We start from the raw sequence: 23088 nt of genomic DNA, 5'->3' as shown, positions 1-23088 counted from the left end.
GACTGGGTTTCCATTTCCTACTGTCTAGAAAGTTAGACCGAGTGGAAGGCACCCTGGTCTGGGAAGCAGGGGCCTTAGGTTTTGCTCTGACTCTGCCAATAATTGGCTATTGATCTTGAATTAAAAAAACACTCTGGGACTCAGTTTTTACATCTGTTAAAAAGGGAAAATAATACCTTGCCTATGTACTTCTTAAAACTGCTTTGGTTATTGGAAAAGATCATAGGGCAAGGCTATATGAAAAAACAGTTGCCGTACTGAAACAAGGTGCCATTTAAGAAAATAATTTAAAAAATTGGACCATTGAGAGACACAGCCCAACAAATGTTTCTCACTGTATTAGATTGTAAAAACCCTTTTTATTTTTTATTTATTTGTTTTTTTAAATGTACACCTGTGGCAGATTCATGTTGATGTATGGCAAAACCAATAGTGTAAAGTAATTAGCCTCCAATTAAAATAAATAAATTAAAATTAAAAATTATTTATTTTAATTAGAGGCTAATTACTTTACAATATTGTATTGGTTTTGCCATACATCAACATGAATCTGCCACGGGTGTACACATGTTCCCCATCCTGAACCCCCTCCCTCCTCCCTCCCTGTACCATTCCTCTGGGTCATCCCAGGGCACCAGCCCCAAGCATCCTGTATCCTGCATCGAACCTGGACTGGCGATTTGTTTCATATATGATATTATACATGTTTCAATGCCATTCATCCCACCCTCTCCCTGTCCCACAGAGTGCAAAAGACTGTTCTATACATCTGTGCCTCTTTTGCTGTCTCGCATACAGGGTTATCGTTACCAACTTTCTAAATTCCATATATATGCATTAGTATACTGTATTGGTGTTTTTCTTTCTGGCTTACTTCACTCTGTATAATAGGCTCCAGTTTCATCCACCTCATTAGAACTGATTCAAATGTATTCTTTTTAATGGCTGAGTAATACTCCATTGTGTATATGTACCACAGCTTTCTTATCCATTCATCTGCTGATGGACATCTAGGTTGCTTCCATGTCCTGGCTGTTATAAACAGTGCTGCGATGAACATTGGGGTGCACGTGTCTCTTTCAATTCTGGTTAAAAACCCCTTTTAAAGGTGTAGATGATATCATGTTCAATATGATGTATGTGTATACTGGCATATTAGTAAACATGGCATTCTAATATTTTAGGTTCTCAAATGATTCTTTGGATAAATGAAAGAGATGTGTTTACAGGGATGGGGAGACAGAAGACTAGTTTTTACTTAAGCCAGTTCTCCCTACAATCTAAATTCTTGAGAAATGTTGAAACAAATACAAGTAGAGGAAGCACAATAGCCTTTCTTAAAAGAGCTTTGCAAGAATCCTTTCATTTCATCTATGAAAGAGGCAAATGAGCTCTTCCTATCTGATGGATGGGTCTACCATCAGCTAACATTAGCTAATGCTAACTAACAAGCGGTGGGAGAGTACCTGCTCTGTGCCAGAAATGGTGACAGCCACTGAAGCCCTTAAGTTTCCAGCCTTGTGTGGCTGACACATAGGTAATACAATGTGCTAAATGATGTGATAGAGGTAGGTCTAGTCTTTGTATTTCCTTAGGTCACCAAGGACATCACATTTCAGGACTGGAGAGTCCTGAGTCACAGGTCAACAGTCTTCCTAAGGCAACCCTGTCCAATAGAATTTTATGGGATGATGGAAATATTCTATATCTGTACTGTTTAATATACTAGCCACTAGCAACATTTGCCTCCTGAGCACTTGAAAGATGGCTATTGTGATTGAGGAACTAAAAATTTAACTCAATGTTTGCTAAATTTAAATAATTACCTACCTATGTCTGTGTTATTGGTTATAATATCTATGCCACTGGGCAGCATGGCTCTGAGGAATGGTAAAATGAGCCCACAGTCAGGCTCAGGGTGTTTCTGAGTTGAACTTTCTCATTACTTTGGATCTTAGAAGGCCCTGGTCAAGCTGCTGTAGCCCTTTAACCATGTTTTTCTATCCATACACTACACTAGAAATGGCTCATTTCCAGCTGAAGGTTCTGAATTATGCATGCTAATGTGCTTTACTTAACCCTGAGATGAGGTTTTCTTTCATTCTTTTTTTTAAAAGAGATTCTGTGACAGTTCAATCATAACAGAGAAAGCAAATGGGGCGAAGAAAAACTAGTTTATAAAGGCTTTTAAAGTGTCTCAAATCTTGCCTTTCACATAATTTCAGATGGTGTGAGGTCATTTCAACTCTCTTTATCTGAATATTCTCTCTCTCTGTCTACACACACACACACACACACAGAGGTACACATACATTCCAGTTAAGGTGTTGAATCAGCAATTAGAGAAGTTGGGTCTCTATATATATACTAGTGATAAAGAACCTGCCAGCAAATGCAAGAGATGTAAGAGACATGGGTGTTCGATCCCTAGATTAGGAAGATCCTCTGGAGGAGGGCATGGCAACTTACTCCAGTATTCTTGCCTGGAGAATTCCATGGACAGAGGAGCCTGGAGGGCTACAGTCCATAGGGTTGCAAAGAGTCAGACAGGACTGTAGTGACTGAGCATGCACAAAGCAAGACTGTTCACTGCATTATTTATTTTTCTGATAGTACAGATAGGGGGAGAATGAGATAAAATATCCTGTAAGAAACCTCAGAAAAAAAAACTATACATGAAAAAAACTACACATTGGAAATTTTGTTGGAAATAGAAATGAAAATTCAAGAGAAATCAAGTTTATAACCTGATAATCAGATGACTTGTCCTTTGTCTAGCAGTTCACTTTTAGAAAGCATCTGCACATTTATTATTTTATTTCATCTTAATAGCAACTCTATAAGATAGTCAGGACAGGTGCTATTTCTATTTTATAGATTAGGAAATTGATGGTCAGAGAGGTTCAGTGATTTCTACAAGATCACACAGCCAGTAGGAACTTTATATTTACATTGAAGGCTGTATTTGGAGGGTTTCTAGGACTTTTCTTTGAATAGTCTGTGATCTTTTCTAAGCTTAAAACAATCTGAAGAAACAATCATCAGGGTGACTTATGGCCCTAGCTGAATCTGTGTCTACTAGGAACAAGCATTTTTTAATATGGAGATGCAAAAACACACTTTTCCCTCATAAAAATTATATGTAATATGTGTGTATCCCTGTGTATGTTATGAATGGAGATATGACTGCCCACACCTGTTTGTACTGGTTGAATCTCAAACAAAATCTTTGTTGTTATCAAGTAGACACAAGTATTGGGCAGATTAGGATGAGGAGTGAGGGTGCTAGTTTGTTTGAGAGAAGGGTGTGTGTATACAGAAAAGTGAATGGAGAAAGAACTAAGAATAAAGCTGGGGAGGGAGAATGCTAAAAACTGTATGGGGAAAGGAATGTAGAAGTTACTTGTATAGGTTGAGGAGTAGGACTGCCAGGTACAGTAATGTTATGTTTCTGACTTTCTTCTTATTTTTTTTGACAGTTAAGTTTGGAATTATTCCTGGTTTTTGCTGCTGGGAGTCTGATGGGAGAGGGAGGGTGAGGTGTTCCCCCTAATTATTTCTTAATCTTCCTGCAAGAGGAAATTGCTCTAGTTGTGTTCACCACCCTTGAACCTGTCATGTTTAAGCAGGCTAGGGTATTTATATTTTCTCCCAAATAGTACAGCCAGTCATCCGGTCCTAATTACTTCTATTTCATTGCTTTTCCTAGAATCCTAATGAGGTGTGGCCTGTGAGTGTGGGACTTGCAATGAGAAATCTTGAATTCTAGTTCTGGATGTGACACTGCTCCTCTCTAGCAGAGGGCAAGTCTTTTAACCTGTTTTGTCCTGCTGTTAATGTGGTTAATAATATTTATTTAGCTTATGATAGTAGCAGTGGGATTAAGTAGTTAATATTGGTTGCTGCTGCTGCTGCTAAGTCGCTTCAGTTGTGTCCAACTCTGTGCGACCCCATGGACTGCAGCCTACCAGGCTTCTCCGTCCATGGGATTCTCCAGGCAAGAACACTGGAGTGGGTTGACATTTCCTTCTCCAATTAATGTTGGTTAAGAGGGGAAAAAAAGAAAAATGGGGCAAAGTCTTCTGTATTGTGTCCATTTCCAAAAGCTAATTGTTTCAGGATGATATTGACAGGAGACACCTGCTCCATTGCACTCATCAAGCACCTCCTAGAAGTCTCGCTGAATGGATGAAAAGCAAAATTCTTCAGTTCTGTACCATAAGCTCTGTAGAAAATGTAACCACCTTCAGGCCCAGTTTCCACCTTGGCTGTCTTTTTTGCCATCTAAGAATATTCCTCTGTCTTATGGTTGCTCTAAGGTTGAGTACATTTTTGCTCTCTCCTGAAACCCTTTTTAAACATTCTGAAATCTTTTTGATGAAAGATTCGTATAAATGAAAGGCATACTAGTAATTGTTGTTCTGTTGTTACACTGCATAACTGCATTACAGAATTCTAATACTCTCACAATTTCAAGCTGCTGATATTAGCCACTTTTCAAGGTGTAGTTATGGCTTTACTGTGCATGGTTGCTGGCACTCTTATGTCGGATCTGTTTACAAAATCAGGTCAAATTCCAGCCTGCCCTCACCACCCCCTTCCCAGCATAAAATGAGAAGGTCTGTTAGGATCTGGGTGGATAGGTAGGGGTTTTGAAAGACTAGGTAAACATTTCCATTACTTCCTTGAATCAATCCTCTTTCGCTGCTGCTGCTGCTGCTGCTGCTGCTGCTAAGTCGCTTCAGTCGTGTCTGACCCTGGGCGACTTCATAGACGGCAGCCCACCAGGCTCCTCTGTCGCTGGGATTCTCCAGGCAAGAACACTGGAGTGGGTTGCCATTTCCTTCTGCAATGCATGCATGGATGCTAAGTTGCTTCAGTCGTGTCCAACTCTGTGTGACCCTATGGACAGCAGCCCATCAGGCTCCTCTGTCCACAGGATTCTCCAGGCAAGAATACTGGAGTGGGTTGCCATTTCCTTCTCCAAATCCTCTTTCTATTGCTTCTCATTTATGTGTCATGAAGTGATGCTGAAGTGTAAGTTCTGTCTTGCTTCCAACACAGATTTTCTGCAGTGCTTGTGTAAGTCACTAGAAACTGGAGGCTACCATGGATTTCCTTCAGTGACTAATAATTTCAACAGAACTGAACACCCTTTATTTAAACTCTGGTCATAATTAGAGGGTTGCCAATGGTAAGCATCCATGGAGTCTGATTTTGAGAAATGTTTATTGTGCCTCATTAAATTCGAAATTAGTACTTAAAAAGATCGGAAATAATCTGTTTTCATTTTAGTGACAGTAAATATAAATGGATGCCGTGTGTGCACATTCTTGCCTATATGCCTCCCATATACTGTGTTTGCCATGGTCATCAGAATAACTACACCAAAAGAGAACTATGGAAAATTTCATTGACCACAAACAAGCAAATGATCTATTGTGTTTCATCTAATTAGAAAACATCAATATCAGAAGCTAACACATTCACTATTTTCAAGATGGTGTAGAACTTGGTTGTTTTTTGTCGGCATGATCACATGTTACAGGCTTGAGCAACAAGCCGGTACAAGGGAAATGAATTTAGAATGATATGCCAAAGGCTGTTTTTCCTTCACTCTTAAATAAGCTTGTGGAGGCAACTGGGCTTTAAGTGATGTATAATATAAATAATGAGATTGGGTCTGGAAGTGGATTTGGGGGTGTTGTTTGGGCCCACAGGCAGAGTCACCCGCAGCTTTCCCTCCAAATATTTTGAAAGTTTTTCAGCTGACAAGGTTTGCTCAATAGAAATTGCACTCTGCAGGCAGTCAGGACTCCGTAGCTGCTAAGTAGTAGAGAATTGAGGCCAATTAAATAGAATTCAGCAGAAATGGACCAGAGTGCTGAACCTTCTCTAAGCTGTGCATGCTCAGTTGCTCAGTCATGTCTGACTCTTTGCGATTGCATGGACTGTAGCCTGCCAGGCTTTACTGTCCATGGAATTATCCTGGCAAGAATACTGGAGTGGGTTGCCAGAAGGACTCAAAGATAGTCTGGATTCAGGAGAGCTCTTACTGTGGCTCCCTGGGCCATTGCTGTGGAAGGTCTTAAATTGGTTTCTTATTGTCAGTTGGATCAACTTTATCAAATCATAGCTTCTGAAATTGAAGCTACCCCATAAAGTCATCACTAGTCATCTTATGTCACCTTGTAAAGATGGTTGTCAATATCTCTAAAGGACAATTGAAATGGTCACCAAGGTTGCAGGGAAGAAAGTAGCTTGTTCCTGGAGCCATCTCCGTCTGGAGAACTACCTGCAGTAGTGTGTGCCAAATTTTTCTTTTGTCTCTCTGCTATGCTATACTCTCCTGACCCATTCACAAAAAGTAGCAAAGAAAGTCATTCAGAGAAAAATAGGTAGAAAGCAGGCTAATCACTTCTCTGTTGTTACCAGCTTGTGTTTGCTTTCCATCTCAGTAGTAGGTCATGCCAAGAACAGTGTTTCTGGGGTTTTTTCTTGTTGTTCTTGTTTTTGTGACTTGTTCTAGCTGAGTCTGGAGAAGGAAATGGCAACCCACTCCAGTACTCTTGCCTGGAAAGTCCCATGGACGGAGGAGCCTGGTAGGCTGTAGTCCATGGGATCGCGAAGAGTCAGACACAACTGAGTGACTTCACTTTCACTTTTCACTTTCATGCATTGGAGAAAGAAATGCAACCCACCCCAGTGTTCTTGCCTGGAGAATCCCAGGGATGAGGGAGCCTGGTGGGCTGCCATTTATGGGGTCACACAGAGTCAGACACGACTGAAGCGACTTAGCACCAGCAGCAGCAGCAGCTAGCTGAGTCAGTATTTAACGTGGCTGTAGCATTTAACCTCTGTGTTGTTTTCTTGGCTGTTTAAGTAGGGGAGTAACAGTTGGCACCTGCTTGTAAAATACTTTAATATTTGGGGATGAAAGGCACTCTGAGCCTACAAAATAGCTTTAATGTGTGGTATTTACATATTTGGGGTTGATGATTACCCTCCAGGTTTTGTTCTACTGGTGAATGTGGTTGATAGCTATTTACTTCTCAGGTTGAATTTTGTTTATGTGGGATGAGATGATATGACTTATGTGATTGGGTTAGTCATTTTATTTAGTCTTAAACTACTTGTATCCACACCAAAGTCTTGTTGTTTTTGCATTCCTGTGTAGAATAAGCATTAACTGGTTCCTCAGAGCTTTTTGTAAGCAGATATTATTTTCAAGGGCACTGTACCCCACAAAGGACTTAGAAAAGGGTCCCAGAGAAGAACAGAAAACTGTTCTTATCTGTATAATGGGATGGTGTTTAGTCTGGTCATTCAGTAGGCTCTTTGCCTCTGAATTGCATGGATTCCTACAGAAAGTTCCTAGGTTTCTCAAGGAGGCCTTTGTAGTAAAATATGTACTGGGTTGCTCTTCTAAAGTCACAACTTTGACCCAATAAAAGATGAGGGTAGAGAAAAGGGCTTTCTCTAAGCTGCCTTTGTCAGCTCTAGGTAGTCTGTCTATATCGATGGTGCCAGTGAAATTTTAACAGTGATGATAAAAGGCCACCAAGAGGGGAACTCTTTCAACTTGACTTGGATGTTAACTAAATGGCCTATGTTTCCTACTGATAGCCCTGTCTGCAAGCCATTGGAATCCTAGAGTCTTCTTTAACATGATGAAAAGTAGCTGTCACACTGTCAGTCTGTGGCTCAGAGTTCTACAGATAAGGCAAAGCTTTATCTTTTCACAGAAATTTTATCTACCCTGTTTTGGATACACTATCATGTGTCATTACTGCCATTCCCAGAGATACGGCAGGACTGATGGATGATGGGCAGGAATCACCTAACCATAGCATCTTATCCTTGGCAGTTATATCTAGACTACTGTGTATTTATAAGGTCATTGTTGGGAATAAGGACAGAGAACAAACTGTAACTACAGAAGACAGTGGGCAGAAGGGATGCTTTCTGAAGAAACAGACCACCTTGGCCTTACAGATTTGGTCATCTGCTTTAACAGTAATAAGAAGCTTTATTCTTAACCCCTTCCACCCCTTCTCTGGTCTTTCATTGATGGATTCATTACATGAGCACTTGCTAAGTGTCCAGCATTGTGGCACTGAGACTTCAAAAGAAAGCTTCCAGTCTAGTCGGAGGATATACTGACATACTACACATGAAATAATCATAGAACCTGAGGAAAAGCATAAGTACATCACATAGTCTGTACACTAAGTGCTGAGAACATGTTAAGCTGTGTGGGATGATCAGAGATGTAGGCATATTAGAAATGAGGGTTGAGATATGAGGGAAGTAGAGGACTTGGTATTGGATGACTGCTCAGCTAAAGATTTAATTTCAAGTTAGCTCAGTTGGTAAAGAATCTGCCTGCAATGCAGGAGACCTGGGTTTGATTCCTAGGTTGGGAAGATCCCCTGGAGAAGGGAAATGGCAATACACTCCAGTATTCTTGCATGGAAAATCCCACGGACAGAGGAGCCTGGCAGGCTACAGTCCATGGGGTCGCAAGAGTTGGACACGACTTAGCAACTAAATCACTAATGCTAAGTGCATCAGGGAACCATTGAAAGGTTTCTTTGAAGCCTTGAAAAGAGAAATGTTGTGATGAAAATAGTGGGCAAGAAAGGTTATGCACATAGCATTTGCAGAATGGGCAAAAGGCAGATGGAGATGAAGTAGTGGCACAAGTTGATGAAGGCTGTGGAAGTGAAGCCAAAGGGGCATGCTATTTGTAAGAATTTTATAAGTTTTATAACTCATTTGATAGGAGAGGGAGGTTCCCTGTATTTGTGACATGGGTTTGTATGTGTAGCAAATATAAAGGCCAAATTCTCCTATGTGTATCACCTACTATCATCAAGCCATTAGTGTGCTAATTAATTCCATAGTGGAGAAGGAAATGGCAACCCAATCCAGTATTCTTGCCTGGGAAATCCTATGGACCTTGTGAGCTGCAGTCCATGGGGTCGCAAAAGAGTTGGACACCACTTAGCGACAGACTTTAGTTACATTGAGTTGTGGTACAGTTCTCAAAGGTCCACTCCATAGCCTGTGCACAAGTATAACCACCCCTAGCACAGAGTTGATCAGTTTGTTATCTCCTTGCTGGTCTAGCGTATATCTTTTTTTTTTTTTTTTTCGTTCTCAGGGTTTAGTGCATGTTTATTGCATGTAGGAATGAATGAAAAAACGAATGACTGAACAAGAGCCGGGGCTTGAAGGGAACATTGGCATCATTTGGGTTGTTCTCTTTATTTCCTAGATAGATAAATTAACACTTCCAGAGGGATTGAGTGCTTTATTCAAGGCCACCAATGAGTCAGTGACAGACACGAGGAGAGAGTTCAGTTCACCCCCTCCCCTACATCGCATTGCTTACTGTAGTCAGACTGTGTGTGTCTGTACATGAGAATTAGCACTAATGTGTACATAGGCATGGCCAGTGGAAGGTTACTTAGCTTGTTTTCCAGTTCAGGATAATTCTGGTGATGGCAGCTCTGTGGATGGTGCCTTTTATTCTGTCTTCACTACTTTCTCATTCAGCTTCTGCTGTCTGGATGAATGAGTCTTTGAATATACATTTTAGCTGCAGGCATGTTAGCTTTATTTTTATATAGAATTTACATTTTCATTTTTATGTGCTGAAGATAGTAAGGAGGGAAAGGCCATTTGTCAATTCATTTCCTTAAAAAAATGCCTTTGTGAAAAGATGCCATTTGAACATCTAAAGCAGCAGTTACTTTCAGAAAAAGGTTATGAGTCTTATCATATGATCAATAGGTACAATTATCATTATTAGACATCAGCAGTTAAAAAAAGAACCAGCATTTAAAAATCATTTTGCTGTGCATCTGATTTGGGATTCTAGTTTTCCTGTTTGTATTGATAAAATGACTGAGTGAAAAATTAAAAAGAAATTAGTTAGCAAATTGCAGCTATAATGTTTTTCAGTTTGATGGGACTTTTAAAGTATAATTTAAAATGGCTGTTCATTTTCAAATGAAAACCTTAAGGTTTTCATCTCAGCATCTGTAACCTTTTTTAACGTTATAGTGTGACCTGAGGATTTGTGCCTCTGGGCAAAGATTCTAGTCCTGGATATCTGCATTTATTGGGCTTCTTTCTCCTTAGGGTTGAAGTCTGTACTGATGATAAAGACTGGTGACTGAGAGTCACAGTCACTCTTCCAGAGACTAGGGCACAACTCAGTGAACTGTGAAAGTAATGCAAAATGACAATGAAAGTAGGGCATTCTGGTACCTTGGGGGCCTGACAAACTGGAAGTATTTGACTTGTGATATGCCAGACTCATTAACATAATAACATACCACCCACCCCAAAGTCTCTCTAGAAAACTCCCACATCCAGAAAGAAGATGAGAATTGAAAATAGCAAAGAAGGCTCCTGTGCAGGGGGAAAAAAAAAAAACAACCTAAACAACAGCAAACCCTAAAACATTATAGAAAAGTCCTTGCAGTAAAGATCATGCCATTTCCCTCTTAAAAAAACATCTCATCTCTCTATCCAGAACTTAAGTCTCATTTTCTAGACTATTCTAATAAATATATAGTTTCCAAGAACACAGGAGAGAATTATCAAACTTGAAATGGAAGAGGAGCTGCTTTGGTGTACTAATAGCACTGAGTAGTAACAATATTGAGTGTTTTATGGCAAGTTGGTGGGAGACATATGTTAAAAATTAAAGGTAAGAACTCAAAAGACACAGTGTTTTTTGAAGTCAATGAGTGTACAGGCAAACCTGCATGGTACAGTGATTTATGTTTAGAAAGGCACTTCAGAGGAACCATTAAGAAACTGTAATAATGTTCAAAAACAAGGCAATTTGTTGCAACATTTTTTAAATAGCTAGAACATGGAAGCAGCCTAGATGTCCATTGACAGATGAATTGATACAGAAATTGTGGTACATATATATGATGGAATATTACTCAGCTGTTAAAAAGAACACATTTGAGTCAGTCCTAATGAGATAGATGAACCTAGAGCCTATTGTACAGAGTGAAGTAAGTCAGAGAGAGAAAGACAAATATTGTATATTAATGCATGTGTATGGAATCTAGAAAGACGGTACTGATGAACCTATTTGCAGGGCAGCAATAGAGATGCAGACATAGAGATCAGACTTGTGAACATGGTGGGGGAAGGAGAGGGTGGGATGAATTGAGAGAGAAGTGAGGAAACATATACATTACCATATGTAAAACAGATAGTGGGAATTTGCTGTGTGACACAGGGAGCTTAATCTAGTGCTCTGTGACAACCTGGTGGGGGGTGGGATATGGTGGGAGATGGGAGGGAGGTTCAAGAGACAGGGGACATATGTATACCTGTGGCTGATTCGTGTTGATGTATGCCAGAAACCAGCACAATATTATAAAGCAATTACCCTCCAATTAAAAAAAAAAACAAACAAACAAGGCATGATGTGTAGGATTTTAAACCAAAGTTTTAGTCCTTAGAGAAGAAAGCTCTAAGCTATCCAAAAAACTCTACTATCCACAAGTATTAATTCTTTGTTTTCAGAAAATTCAGATTTGATTAAACCTAAACAAAGTGAGAAGTCTGTTCTCAGTGAATCCTAGGATAAAGAATTCTAATTAGAGAAAGGGTTTGGGAGGAATATGTTAAATGATAGGAAAGTGACACTTACTGTTGAGACTGGGAATATAATTATTATCATAAAAATACTATATAATAAAAGTTTGCTCTAGACCCATTTTTTTGATGTCAAAATTTAAATTTTTCAGAAACAAATGTTATTCTCTCTTTGCTGTGTTCCTGTGTTAACTTGGCTGTCTCATTGGAGATGCGGACATTTCCTAGTGAAATTAATGTGACATTTAGATAAAATTTCCCCTCTCAAATGTTTCATGTTATTTCCCATTTAGAATACTTAGAGAGGGGATTGGAATAATGTCAAGCAAATTTTGATTAAATAAGGCTAACTGGGAGCCAATACATTCATGCAAAAAAGAAAAGCTGTTTTATTATTTCCTAAAACGTGTATTTCTTTTGTCATTTTTTAGTCTTTGTTGAGATGACCTTGGTAGATAATCTGGCAAAAGATATGCCATCTTCTAGGCTTGCCTTAGAAAACACAGCACATCGGGTCAAAGCCAGTGTCTGGTCTTTCGCCCAAGACAGTTCTCCACTCTGGATGTCTGTTAGAATTACCTAGGAAGCTTTTAAAAAAGTACTAATGCCTGGGCCCCACTCCAGACCAATTACCTCAGAATCTCTTGGAGTGGGATCTTCTCAACAGTATTAAAAAAAAATTCCCTAGTTGACTCTAATGTGCAGTTAGGGCTAAGAACCACTGGCTTAAGACTTGCAAACTATTCATTAAGAGAAATTATTTCCTTCTTCGGGGTGGTCTGAGTCTCATTCTTTGCTCTACCTGAAGTGTGGAAAAAAAATGTACTCTTTCAGTGCATTTGGATTTGAACACACACTTTGAATCAGTACAAGCAAGAATACTTGATGTTAGTTTACCCTGACTCATCATAGGCCATCTATGGCCAGTTGGCTCAGTTGTTTGGACTGTAGTCCTAATGAGGCCAGAATAGTATATCCTCTCCAATTATTAATAGAATAATTCTGTTGCATAGGTTGTTTCCATAGTTCTCACCAAGCTGCCTCACAAAAAGACCTGAGACTGATTACAGAGGCAAAAGGCAATGGATGACTCAGCATAGCTCCATCCGCTATGGGAAAATCGGTTCTAGGAACCTGTCTCATGACTAGTGCTGCTAATTGCATGAGGATGTAGCATGGGCCATCTGTCTATTATGGTTTGTGCTGGTTTGGGGAATACAATATTTACATTTGAAGGTCAGGACAGACGAAAATGGGTGGCGGGGGTGGGGAGTTTACCCTTTTAGAGTAAAAAGAGAAAGAGAGCAAGGTGATAAGCTTCAATGACACTTTCCTACCCTACAGTGGCAGATCATGCCTGGAATATCTGTCCAGGTTAACCCACCTGTATACCACAGCAAGGGAAAGAGAATTGCTAAGTTTCCATAAGTAAATCTTCTAGACCTGTGTTCTCCTATAACTCAGTGCCTGTGAGTGGGAATCCTCAAGGTGAGATATAGTACTCCATTAGGACCAAGAAGTAATACAGTCACGAGGGATAAATTTGTATGATTTAGCTTATTTGCCCAGAGTTCTGTCATATCTCCACAGGGCTCCGAATTTGATGCACAGTGCACACATATATGCAAAGCGGTATAAAATATTCTACCTGAAAACTGACTTAATGTGGCAATATCTTGGAATGTTGCTCATGCTTTCTGTGCAAAGCTAGTATCTTCCTTTCTTTTACACCTGTGTCTCTGTTAACTTCCTTGGAAAAACTGATTTAGGAAGTTTGGAGGCTGCGATGGAATGTGTGCTGCATGGTACTCTTTTATTGCCCAAATGGGGCAAATCCCAGATCCTACTTGGGAATCCATATTCTGTAGAAAGCAGAGGATAAGGATTTCCACCATTCCTACCATGAGTTATGACAAATGCACTTGAAATTCCTCTTAGGATTTGTTTTCTGTTATGCCTATTTTAGGGCTCCCCAGGTGGTGCTAGTGGTAAAGAACCCGCCTGTTGATGCAGGAGACATAAGACATGGGTTTGATCCCTGGATCGGGAATATCCCCTGGGGGAGGGCATGGCAACCCACTCTAGTATTCTTACCTGGAGAATTCCCTGGACAGAGGAGCCTGGCAGGCTACAGTCCATAGGGTCACAAAGAGTTGGACATGACTGAAGCAAATTAGCACACATGGATTCATGGCTATTTTATGGAGGAGGAAAGTGAGAAATTAAGTAATTTGCCCTAGGTTGCACAAACTAATAATTAAACTCAGTGCTTAATCATTTCCCTGTTTTATTTGGGCAGAATCCTTTTGTGTGGGTGTGTCGGGGGCAGTTAGCATGCTTCGTGTACTAAATCGCTTTAGTTGAGTCTGACTCTGCAACCCTATGGACTGTAGCCCACCAGGCTCCTCTGTCCATGGGATTCTCCAGGCAAGAATACTGGAATGGGTTGTCATGCCCGCCTTCAGGGGATCTTCCCAACCCAGGGATCGAACCTGCATCTCTTACATCTACCTGCATTGGCAGTCAGATTCTTTACCACCAGCACTACCTGGGAAGCACTTAGCAGACTTCCACTTATTAAATTATATATTGTACTGAATATCATAGAAGAACACATTTACCCAACACTATTTTTGCCTTTTATATTGGTGTAGAAATTAATTCAAGAAGTGCTTGTTGGTTGACTCACTGATGGATAAGCTCTTCCAGCACTGTATTCCCAATGCAGCTTCAAGTTTGCTTCCTCCTCTTGTAGTTATGTTTGCAACAATTTCAGCCTCCATTTTCTTATGAAACAATTAGAAATGAACTAACCCTTTTGATTTTAACTCTCCCAATCCATTCCTTCCAACAACACCAAAACTTACTTGTGATTTTCATTAAAGGGGATTTTATCCTTTAGAAAAAGCCAGTGTGCTTGCATGTGTGCGTGCTCAGTCGCTTCAGTCATGTCTGACTCTTCCAACCCCATGGACTGTAACCTGCCAGGGTCCTCTGTCCATGGGATTCTCCAGGCAAGAATACTGTAGTGGGTTGCCATGCCCTCCTCTGGGAGAATCTTCCCAACCCAGGGATTGAACCTGTGTCTCTTCTGTTTCCTACATTGGCAGGCAAGTTCTTTACCAGATATAATTACACAGCTCATTTTCAAATAAGGGGCATGGGGAGAACATGGGCGTGCACCAGTAAGTACAGGAGAGTGATGGGGATTTAGTTTTCTTCTCTTTACATTCTCTTTCTCTCACCTACTTGCCACCCCCATCCCCACCTACTCTAGATACTTAGGGTCCCTATCCAGACTGTTGGCTATTTGGTACTCATGTGGTAGAACTGCTATCACCTGTCCTGTTTTCCTGTTTTCAAGGAGTCTGAGCTCCCTGAAACCTAAAGCTGTGTTTAAGAGCCTAGCATAGTTCATGTGTGACATGTAGTCATCTGAAAGGAATCTGCTGTTGTTAGCTCGACAGCTATTGTGTTTCCTTTCACAGGCACTTTCAGTTGAAGTGATTTCGGAAGGCCCTAAGGAATGGTGAGAATGGTGAGAATTTCTGGTAGACTGGCAGGGGGGCAGAGGAGATGGGCACTTTTCAGAGTAGTACTTTAGTTTTGGACATAAGATCCACTTTTTTAGGACCTCCAGTTACTTCAGTGTTGACTTTTCCCTGTGTTTCACCCTCCTAAGGCTGACCCCCCTGCAATCTGCCCCCAACCTCTGGATGCTTATCAGCTGTTTTCCCAACTCTTTTATCTGGCAGGTATTCTGCATTTGCTTTTGTAAAGCTGTTGCTCAGGCAGTCTACTGTAACCACATTAGACAGTGGTGTTTTAATGATGGGAGCTGAGACAAGGGTTTACTTGCAAACTGCATGTTTCACATGAAAGGCTTTGGCACCCACTGTGGACTGCTTTTCACCCTGTTTTAGGTGTAATACTTGTTTGCCTCTATATCTGTGATAAAATGAAGGCCTCCCTATATAACCAGTGCTGAGCAAAATGTCTTAAAACAAAGGGAAGTGCAGAGTTTAAATCCACAGTGGAGGATTACCTTGCCTGCATTTATATATCTGTGGAATAAATATTTTAATGTGTTAATTACCTACTACTAATAAAAATACCTTTGAACTTCCAGTCAATTTGATGGGCACAGAATTGTGTCCACTGGGGAATGGGAAGCAATTAGTTTCTGTAAAGAGTTTGGGTCATGCTGTATCTTCCCTAAGTGGTTGCATGGTCAGTAGTCAGGTGTATTCTAGGGGATGTTTGTGTCATCTTCCTCTGTTCACGGGCCTGCCTCCACAGAGCCCCCAGGGCCCCAGGGAGGTGGCAGGTCTTCATCAGGGTGTTGCCCTACTATGGCTATAGTTTCTGATTCATTCATTGCCTCTTGCTCAGTAGAAAAATTCCTCCTAAGTAGGACAGTTTGACTCTCCATGAATCACCTCCATAACATTTTTAATCTTTTCTTTCCCCATTGCAGACTGAAAATTATTCCTTTGACTCCAACTACGTGAACAGCCGAGCCCATTTAATCAAAAGGTATGTTGGTTTGCTTGCCTATTTCTACAATTAAGCTCAATTTAATACAAAAAGCATGAAAATATTTTTAAATGATGCCTTTTCAGATTTTAAAGTGAAAATGCTTATCTGCTTATTGTAGGAAATTAGGAAAATTCATAAAAGCATTAAAAAAAAACTAAATAAAAATCACTGGTAATTCTGCCACCCAAAATCACTGTTGGCATTTTATCATGTTTATGTAACTGTATACAGAAATAATTAAATTTAAATTGTGGTCATATTAAAATAAAATTGATTTGATGATTTAGAAATCTAATATTAAAATTTTCTCCTGTGTATCTTCTACTGAATTTTAAGATGGTTGATGGCTGTTATTTTGGCAAATTTGAAATCATTTTAAGGCTAGTTTAATGACAGATAAACTAATTTCTTATCTTTAAAAAACTTTATAGATGAGAGAGGGAAAGATAATATACTTGCTAATACAATAAATCTTAAAATAGGTATTTCAAGTGAAGCATTCAAAGTTGAGATTTGTGTGAATGGTTGCTCATAACCAGTTATTCACGGAGACACAATGTATGTGGATACAGAACTGAATACTGCCTGGAAGATTCCAGGGCAGGAAGATTTCAGGAATGAAGATTCCATCTGGTGCAGTGGTCACCAAGGTGCCCCAGGCAGGCAAGATAAGGGGTTTAGGGAGTCCTCTAAGCAGAGAATTTGTGCAGAAAAACTGGTACTGACCATTCAGATGATGCCTTTATTACTGTTTGATGCAATTGTCCTCTTAAATGGTCCAGAGGTTATTCTGTAGCTAAAATTGAACTCTGTGTGTGATTGTTAATAGAAATGAAATAGAGAAGCAAGCAGGGTATGTTAGAGCTGCAGTAGACAAGATCTGAAAATTCTATTATTTTGCTGGCTCTAATCCCATAAATTTATATCACCAGAAGGGTAGGATTTGAGGAATAAACTAGTTTGTTGTAGAAACAACTTTAATTCAGATCTAATTTAATTCACGATGCTGCAGTAATGCCTGCTAACATGCTAGGCTTATCTGTATTGGTCTGGAACCACTTGTGACCTTAAGTGATAATTGTTAATTATGTGAAAATGGAGAGCCCAGTATTAACAGTCATAGCATTGTTTGGAATTTTTTGAGGGATTGGGAAGGATCCATTTTGAATATTTTCTTGGCCCACAGAATAAATCAAAAGGTGAGGAAATCGAAATTATTCAACTGATTTATTAGGAAGGATAAAAGCCCTCTTTTTGTACACTGATTAGAGTAACTGCAGCAGAAATTTGCTTTCTTTTCTGCTTCAGAACTGTTATTACAAACCCCTTTTTTCAGACTTCTGATAAAAACAGTGAGTTACCTATCCTCACAGGCCCCTTGGGCTAGCTCTGGGTACCTGGAAATTCTACGACCGGGTTAAACTTGTAGCATGAACCTGATTTTCATACCATGGCGGAAGGCTAAGACTCTTGGGAACCCTCACCATCTTAGGTCAGACCTGAATATCCAATGCACAAGGCAAACTGATGAGATGAAAACTTATGTTCAAACATTTAGCTTTTGGGACACATGTATTTCTTTAGCAGCTTTTGGACTCACTAGAACTTCTGATTTTGATTAATTATATGTTTTTATTTACACACATGCACACACAAAAGGTACAATGTGGAATTAATAGGCTCTCAGTGGAAAAATCTCCTGATGTTCCCTGAGATCAAAGATAGTGCTTTTTTTTTTTTTTCTTTCAATCAGGGATCACCTTGGTTAAAGAGGAAAGCTCAGGGACACAAGCATTTTTGCCAGGTTCTGTTTTTGGAATCCTGAGAGCTTTGGAAAACTACAAAGGTCTTGGAATTTATGGGATCAGTTGAATTTAGACAAAGCACAATACCTGGAAAGACACAGGGAATCTTGTGTGCTATGCTTTTTGAGGGGGGCTAACTACTTTAAATGTAAAATGTATGGAAAGTGTTAAGAGAGTAGTAATTAACATCAGATGATAAAACCACACAAACTGTGTTCACATAGCTCACAGTGATGTTTGAAAGGTGTTTCACTGTATGTGGTTTCTTGAGGATCCACTTACATGCATGGGAAATATCCTGGCCAGAAAATTCTGAATCTGATTATCAGTCTTAATTTTATTATCAAGTTCTCATTTCTTTAAATGCCAATCCAATTTCAGGCCAACTTTGAGAATTTCTTTTCCCATCCTTTTTTTTTCTTCTTCTGTTCACTTTCTACCCACCCAAGGATTCTTCTTAGAGCCTGCTTTTTGGCATTCTCCAGGGCTTACGTGCCGGCTTCCTTTTCTCTCTCTCATCTGTCTACCTGAGGTAAACCAAAAGAAAGCCAGAAGGCAACGGGGTTTCTCCTAGCACAAATTAAGGTTCAGAAGGGTGAGGAGTAGATCAGGAAGTGTAACGGAAGATATATAGCATATTGCCCCATAATCTTCTGCACTGAGTAATCTAGTGATTTATTTCTGTAGTATTTTTTTTTTCCAGAACGTCATCTGTAACCTGTAGGTATACCCAAGGTTTATGTCAGAGTCCCAGATTAACAAGCCAAGACAGTTCAGAATTTTTTCTGGATGAATTTCCTTCCTGCTATGTTTGTTGTCTTGCTATCATCTCAGAGCAAGGAAAGCCAGCAGTGGGACATTGCCCTTGCTGCAACACTGTCTTTCCTCATGCCAGTTTTCTGTACTGCTGTCTGATACCCATTCCTGCAGTGCTTTTGAGCAATATCAAGCAGGGCATGGGGCTGTAGCTCAAAGAAAATAAAGCAGGAAATGAACATGGCTCTGAAGCAGAGTGGGAAAGAAAATGAGCATTGGCTCCTAAACCATACAGAGTGCTTTCCTTTTCCACCTGAATTGTCCTGGGGTTTTGCAGCACCTGGTATGGTGCCTTGTCTATAACAAATGCTGGTACATGTCTATTGAAGGAATGGATGAAAAAAGTTTAAAAAAAACTCAGCATTTTTCCATTGAAAACTAGCATTAAACATTCCTTTATACCGGCAATTTCTGGCCTTTTTTGTGCATTAGAATCACCTGGGAGGCTTGTTAAATGCAGGCTCTAGTGCCATCCCTAGAGAATCTCCAGTTTTCACAGGTTCCCAAGGTGATTGTGATACAGGTGATCCAAGAACCACTATGCTGCTGCTGCTGCTGCTGCTGCTAAGTCGCTTCAGTCGTGTCTGACTCTGTGCGACCCCATAGACGGCAGCTCACCAGGCTTCCCCATCCCTGGGATTCTCCAGGCAAGAACACTGGAGTGGGTTGCCATTTCCTTCTCCAATGCATGAAAGTGAAAAGTGAAAGTGAAGTCGCTCAGTCGTGTCCGACTCTTAGCGACCCCATGGACTGCAGCCTTCCAGGCTCCTCCATCCATGGGATTTTCCAGGCAAGAGTACTGGAGTGGGGTGCCATTGCCTTCTCCAAAGAACCACTCTAGGATCTTATGTTTCTTAATATAGTTACCCTACTCTTTTGACTTTTAGTCCATTCTTATTCTCAGAAGCTATTTCCTGGGTATGTGGTGTTACCTACTAGAAAGATATTCTCTCCTTTCAGATTTTTCTGTTCTTTGGAAAGATTTCTAATATTTTGAAGTGTAAATATGGGTCAGAATGTTAGTAATGTTCATTCATCAAGTATTCTCTGAGTCTTATGTACAGAATCTTATTCCAAATTTTTTCAAGCTTGTTCCTCTGTTACTCACCAGAACAAGTAATAGAAACATCTGTATTTACAATACCATTGCAAAAAGGACCCTAATTTATTGTCCCACAAAAGTTGCTTTATAAGTCTTTCATCTCCCAAGAGGTACACAGGTAGTAAAGCAAGTGAAATCAGTATTTTTTTATGCCTGGCATAAATTGTTTTGGGTGAGTGGCCATTTACCAGGCTGTTTTACAATTTGCAGCATCTTACTTACTGCATCTTAAACTGCCTTACACAAATCCATTCATTAAGCCACTAAATGTCCTTACAGGATGAGAGTAAGTGGCACTTAGTTTGTCAGATGGACAAACTGTTCTTTATACAAGTTAACTATTTTAAGGTTTGGGGGAGGGGGTTAATACACTTTGCTTTTTCTTTAGAGAACATATGACTTCTCATTCTCAAATTACCAGTCCCTTAAGTCCAAGTAGCCAATTCTTCACTATTTTGTTATTTCTCTTCTTCCTATAAAAAGCCAAAAGCTCCAATGTGGTTTATAATACTTCAGTTCAGTTCAGTTCAGTCGCTCAGTTGTGTCCGACTCATTGCGACCCCGTGAATCGCAGCACACCAAGCCTCCCTGTCCATCACCAACTCCGAGTTCACTCAGACTCACGTCCATCGAGTCAGTGATGCCATCCAGCCATCTCATCCTCTGTTGTCCCCTTCTCCTCCTGCCCCCAATCCCTCCCAGCATCAGAGTCTTTTCCAGTGAGTCAACTCTTCACATGAGGTGGCCAAAGTACTGGAATTTCAGCTTTAGCATCATTCCTTCCAAAGAAATCCCAGGGCAGACCTCCTTCAGAATGGACTGGTTGGATCTCCTTGCAGTCCAAGGGACTCTCAAGAGTCTTCTCCAACACCACAGTTCAAAAGCATCAATTCTTCAGTGCTCAGCCTTCTTCACAGTCCAACTCTCACATCCATACATGACCACAGGAAAAACCATAGCCTTGACTAGACGGACCTTTGTTGGCAAAGTAATGTCTCTGCTTTTGAATATGCTATCTAGGTTGGTCATAACTTTCCTTCCAAGGAGTAAGAGTCTTTTAATTTCATGGATGCAGTCACCATCTGCAGTGATTTTGGAGCCCCAAAAAATAAAGTCTGACATTGTTTCCACTGTTTCCCCATCTATTTCCCATGAAGTGATGGGACCAGATGCCATGATCTTTGTTTTCTGAATGTTGAGCTTTAAGCCAACTTTTTACTCTCCTCTTTCACTTTCATCAAGAGGCTTTTTAGTTCCTCTTCACTTTCTGCCATAAGGGTGGTGTCATCTGAATATCTGAGTTTATTGATATTTCTCCTGGCAATCTTGATTCCAGCTTGTGTTTCTTCCAGTCCAGCGTTTCTCATGATGTACTCTGCATATAAGTTAAATAAGCAGGGTGACAATATACAGCCTTGACGTACTCCTTTTCCTATTTGGAACCAGTCTGTTGTTCCATGTCCAGTTCTAACTGTTGCTTCCTGACCTGCATACAGATTTCTCAAGAGGCAGGTCAGGTGGTCTGGTATGCCCATCTCTTTCAGAATTTTCCACAGTTTATTGTGATCCACACAGTCAAAGGCTTTGGCATAGTCAATAAAGCAAAAATAGATGTTTTTCTGGAACTCTCTTGCTTTTTCCATGATCCAGTGGATGTTGGCAATTTGATCTCTGGTTCCTCTGCCTTTTCTAAAACCAGCTTGAACATCAGGAAGTTCATGGTTCACGTATTGCTGAAGCCTAGCTTGGAGAATTTTGAGCATTACTTTACTAGCGTGTGAGATGTGTGCAATTGTGTGTGGTAGTTTGAGCATTCTTTGGCATTGCCTTTCGTTGGGATTAGAATGAACACTGACCTTTTCCAGTCCTGTGGCCACTGCTGAGTTTTCTAAATTTGCTGGCATATTGAGTGCAGCACTTTCACAACATCATCTTTCAGGATTTGAAATAGCTCAACTGGAATTCCATCACCTCCACTAGCTTTGTTCATAGTGATGCTTTCTAAGGCCCACTTGACTTCACATTCCAGGATGTCTGGCTCTGGATGAGTGATCCCACCATCGTGATTATCTGGGTTGTGAAGATCTTTTTTGTACAGTTCTTCTGTGTATTCTTGCCACCTCTTCTTCATATCTTCTGGTTCTGTTAGGTCCATACCATTTCTGTCCTTTATCGAGCCCATCTTTGCATGAAATGTTCCCTTGGTATCTCTAATTTTCTTGAAGAGATCTCTAAATGATTATCAAAATTTTAAAAGATAGAGCCAAAACCAATTAGGAAAAGCAAAATAGAGATCCCTGGCATCTAACTCACTGCAATTAAACATTATATTTTCCTTGAAGCTTTTGAGAAGCCAAGACAGAGTAAGTATACCAGAGCATGTCATTCTCATTTTTCAATAAAGGAAGGATACCCACTGGATAGAATTTCTTTTCCTGTCCCTTAATTTTAGAAGAAATTGATATAGTGGACAATGTCTGACTATAGTTTATAGAAGATATAGCAGCATTCTTTATATATGCATTTCCTATATCAATCCTATACAAAGACTATGTACATTTCTCCAGTGAAGACATACAGATGGCTAACAAACACATGAAAAGATGTTCAACATCACTCATTATCAGAGAAATGCAAATCAAAACCACAATGAGGTACCATCTCATGCCGGTCAGAATGGCTGCTATCCAAAAGTCTACAAACAATAAATGCTGGAGAGGGTGTGGAGAAAAGGCAACCCTCTTACACTGTTGGTGGGAATGCAAATTAGAACAGCCACTATGGAGAACAGTGTAGAGATTCCTTAAAAAACTGGAAATAGAACTGCCATATGACCCAGCAATCCCACTGCTGGGCATACACACTGAAGAAACCAGAATTGAAAGAGACACGTGTACCCCATTGTTCATCGCAGCACTGTTTATAATAGCCAGGACATAGAAGCAACCTAGATGTCCCTCAGCAGATGAATGGATAAGAAAGCTGTGGTACATATACACAATGGAATATTACTCAGCCATGAAAAACAATACATTTGAATCAGTTCTAATGAGGTGGATGAAACTGGAGCTTATTATACAGAGTGAAGTAAGTCAGAAAGAAAAACACCAATACAGTATACTAATGCATATATATGGAATTTAGAAAGATGGTAACGATAACCCTATATGCTAGATAGCAAAAGAGACACAG

At 40.1% G+C, this 23088-nt stretch overlaps 1 protein-coding gene across 3 annotated transcripts in view; it reads left to right on the top strand.

Annotated features, from left to right (window-relative positions):
* PCDH19 (protocadherin 19) overlaps window positions 1-23088 on the top strand; it is a 132066-nt gene that overhangs the window by 43749 nt on the left and 65229 nt on the right. For all 3 annotated transcript variants that reach the window (XM_070365869.1, XM_005888592.3, XM_070365870.1), the window contains one exon: window positions 16112-16170. In XM_070365869.1, coding sequence (XP_070221970.1) covers window positions 16112-16170 — 59 coding nt within the window. The remainder of the gene's footprint in view (window positions 1-16111; window positions 16171-23088) is intronic.

This window comes from Bos mutus, chromosome X (assembly GCF_027580195.1).
Source record: "Bos mutus isolate GX-2022 chromosome X, NWIPB_WYAK_1.1, whole genome shotgun sequence".
NCBI classification, from domain to species: Eukaryota; Metazoa; Chordata; class Mammalia; order Artiodactyla; family Bovidae; genus Bos; species Bos mutus.
Note: the sequence above shows the minus strand (reverse complement) of the source record. Positions and strands in the feature narration are given on the sequence as shown.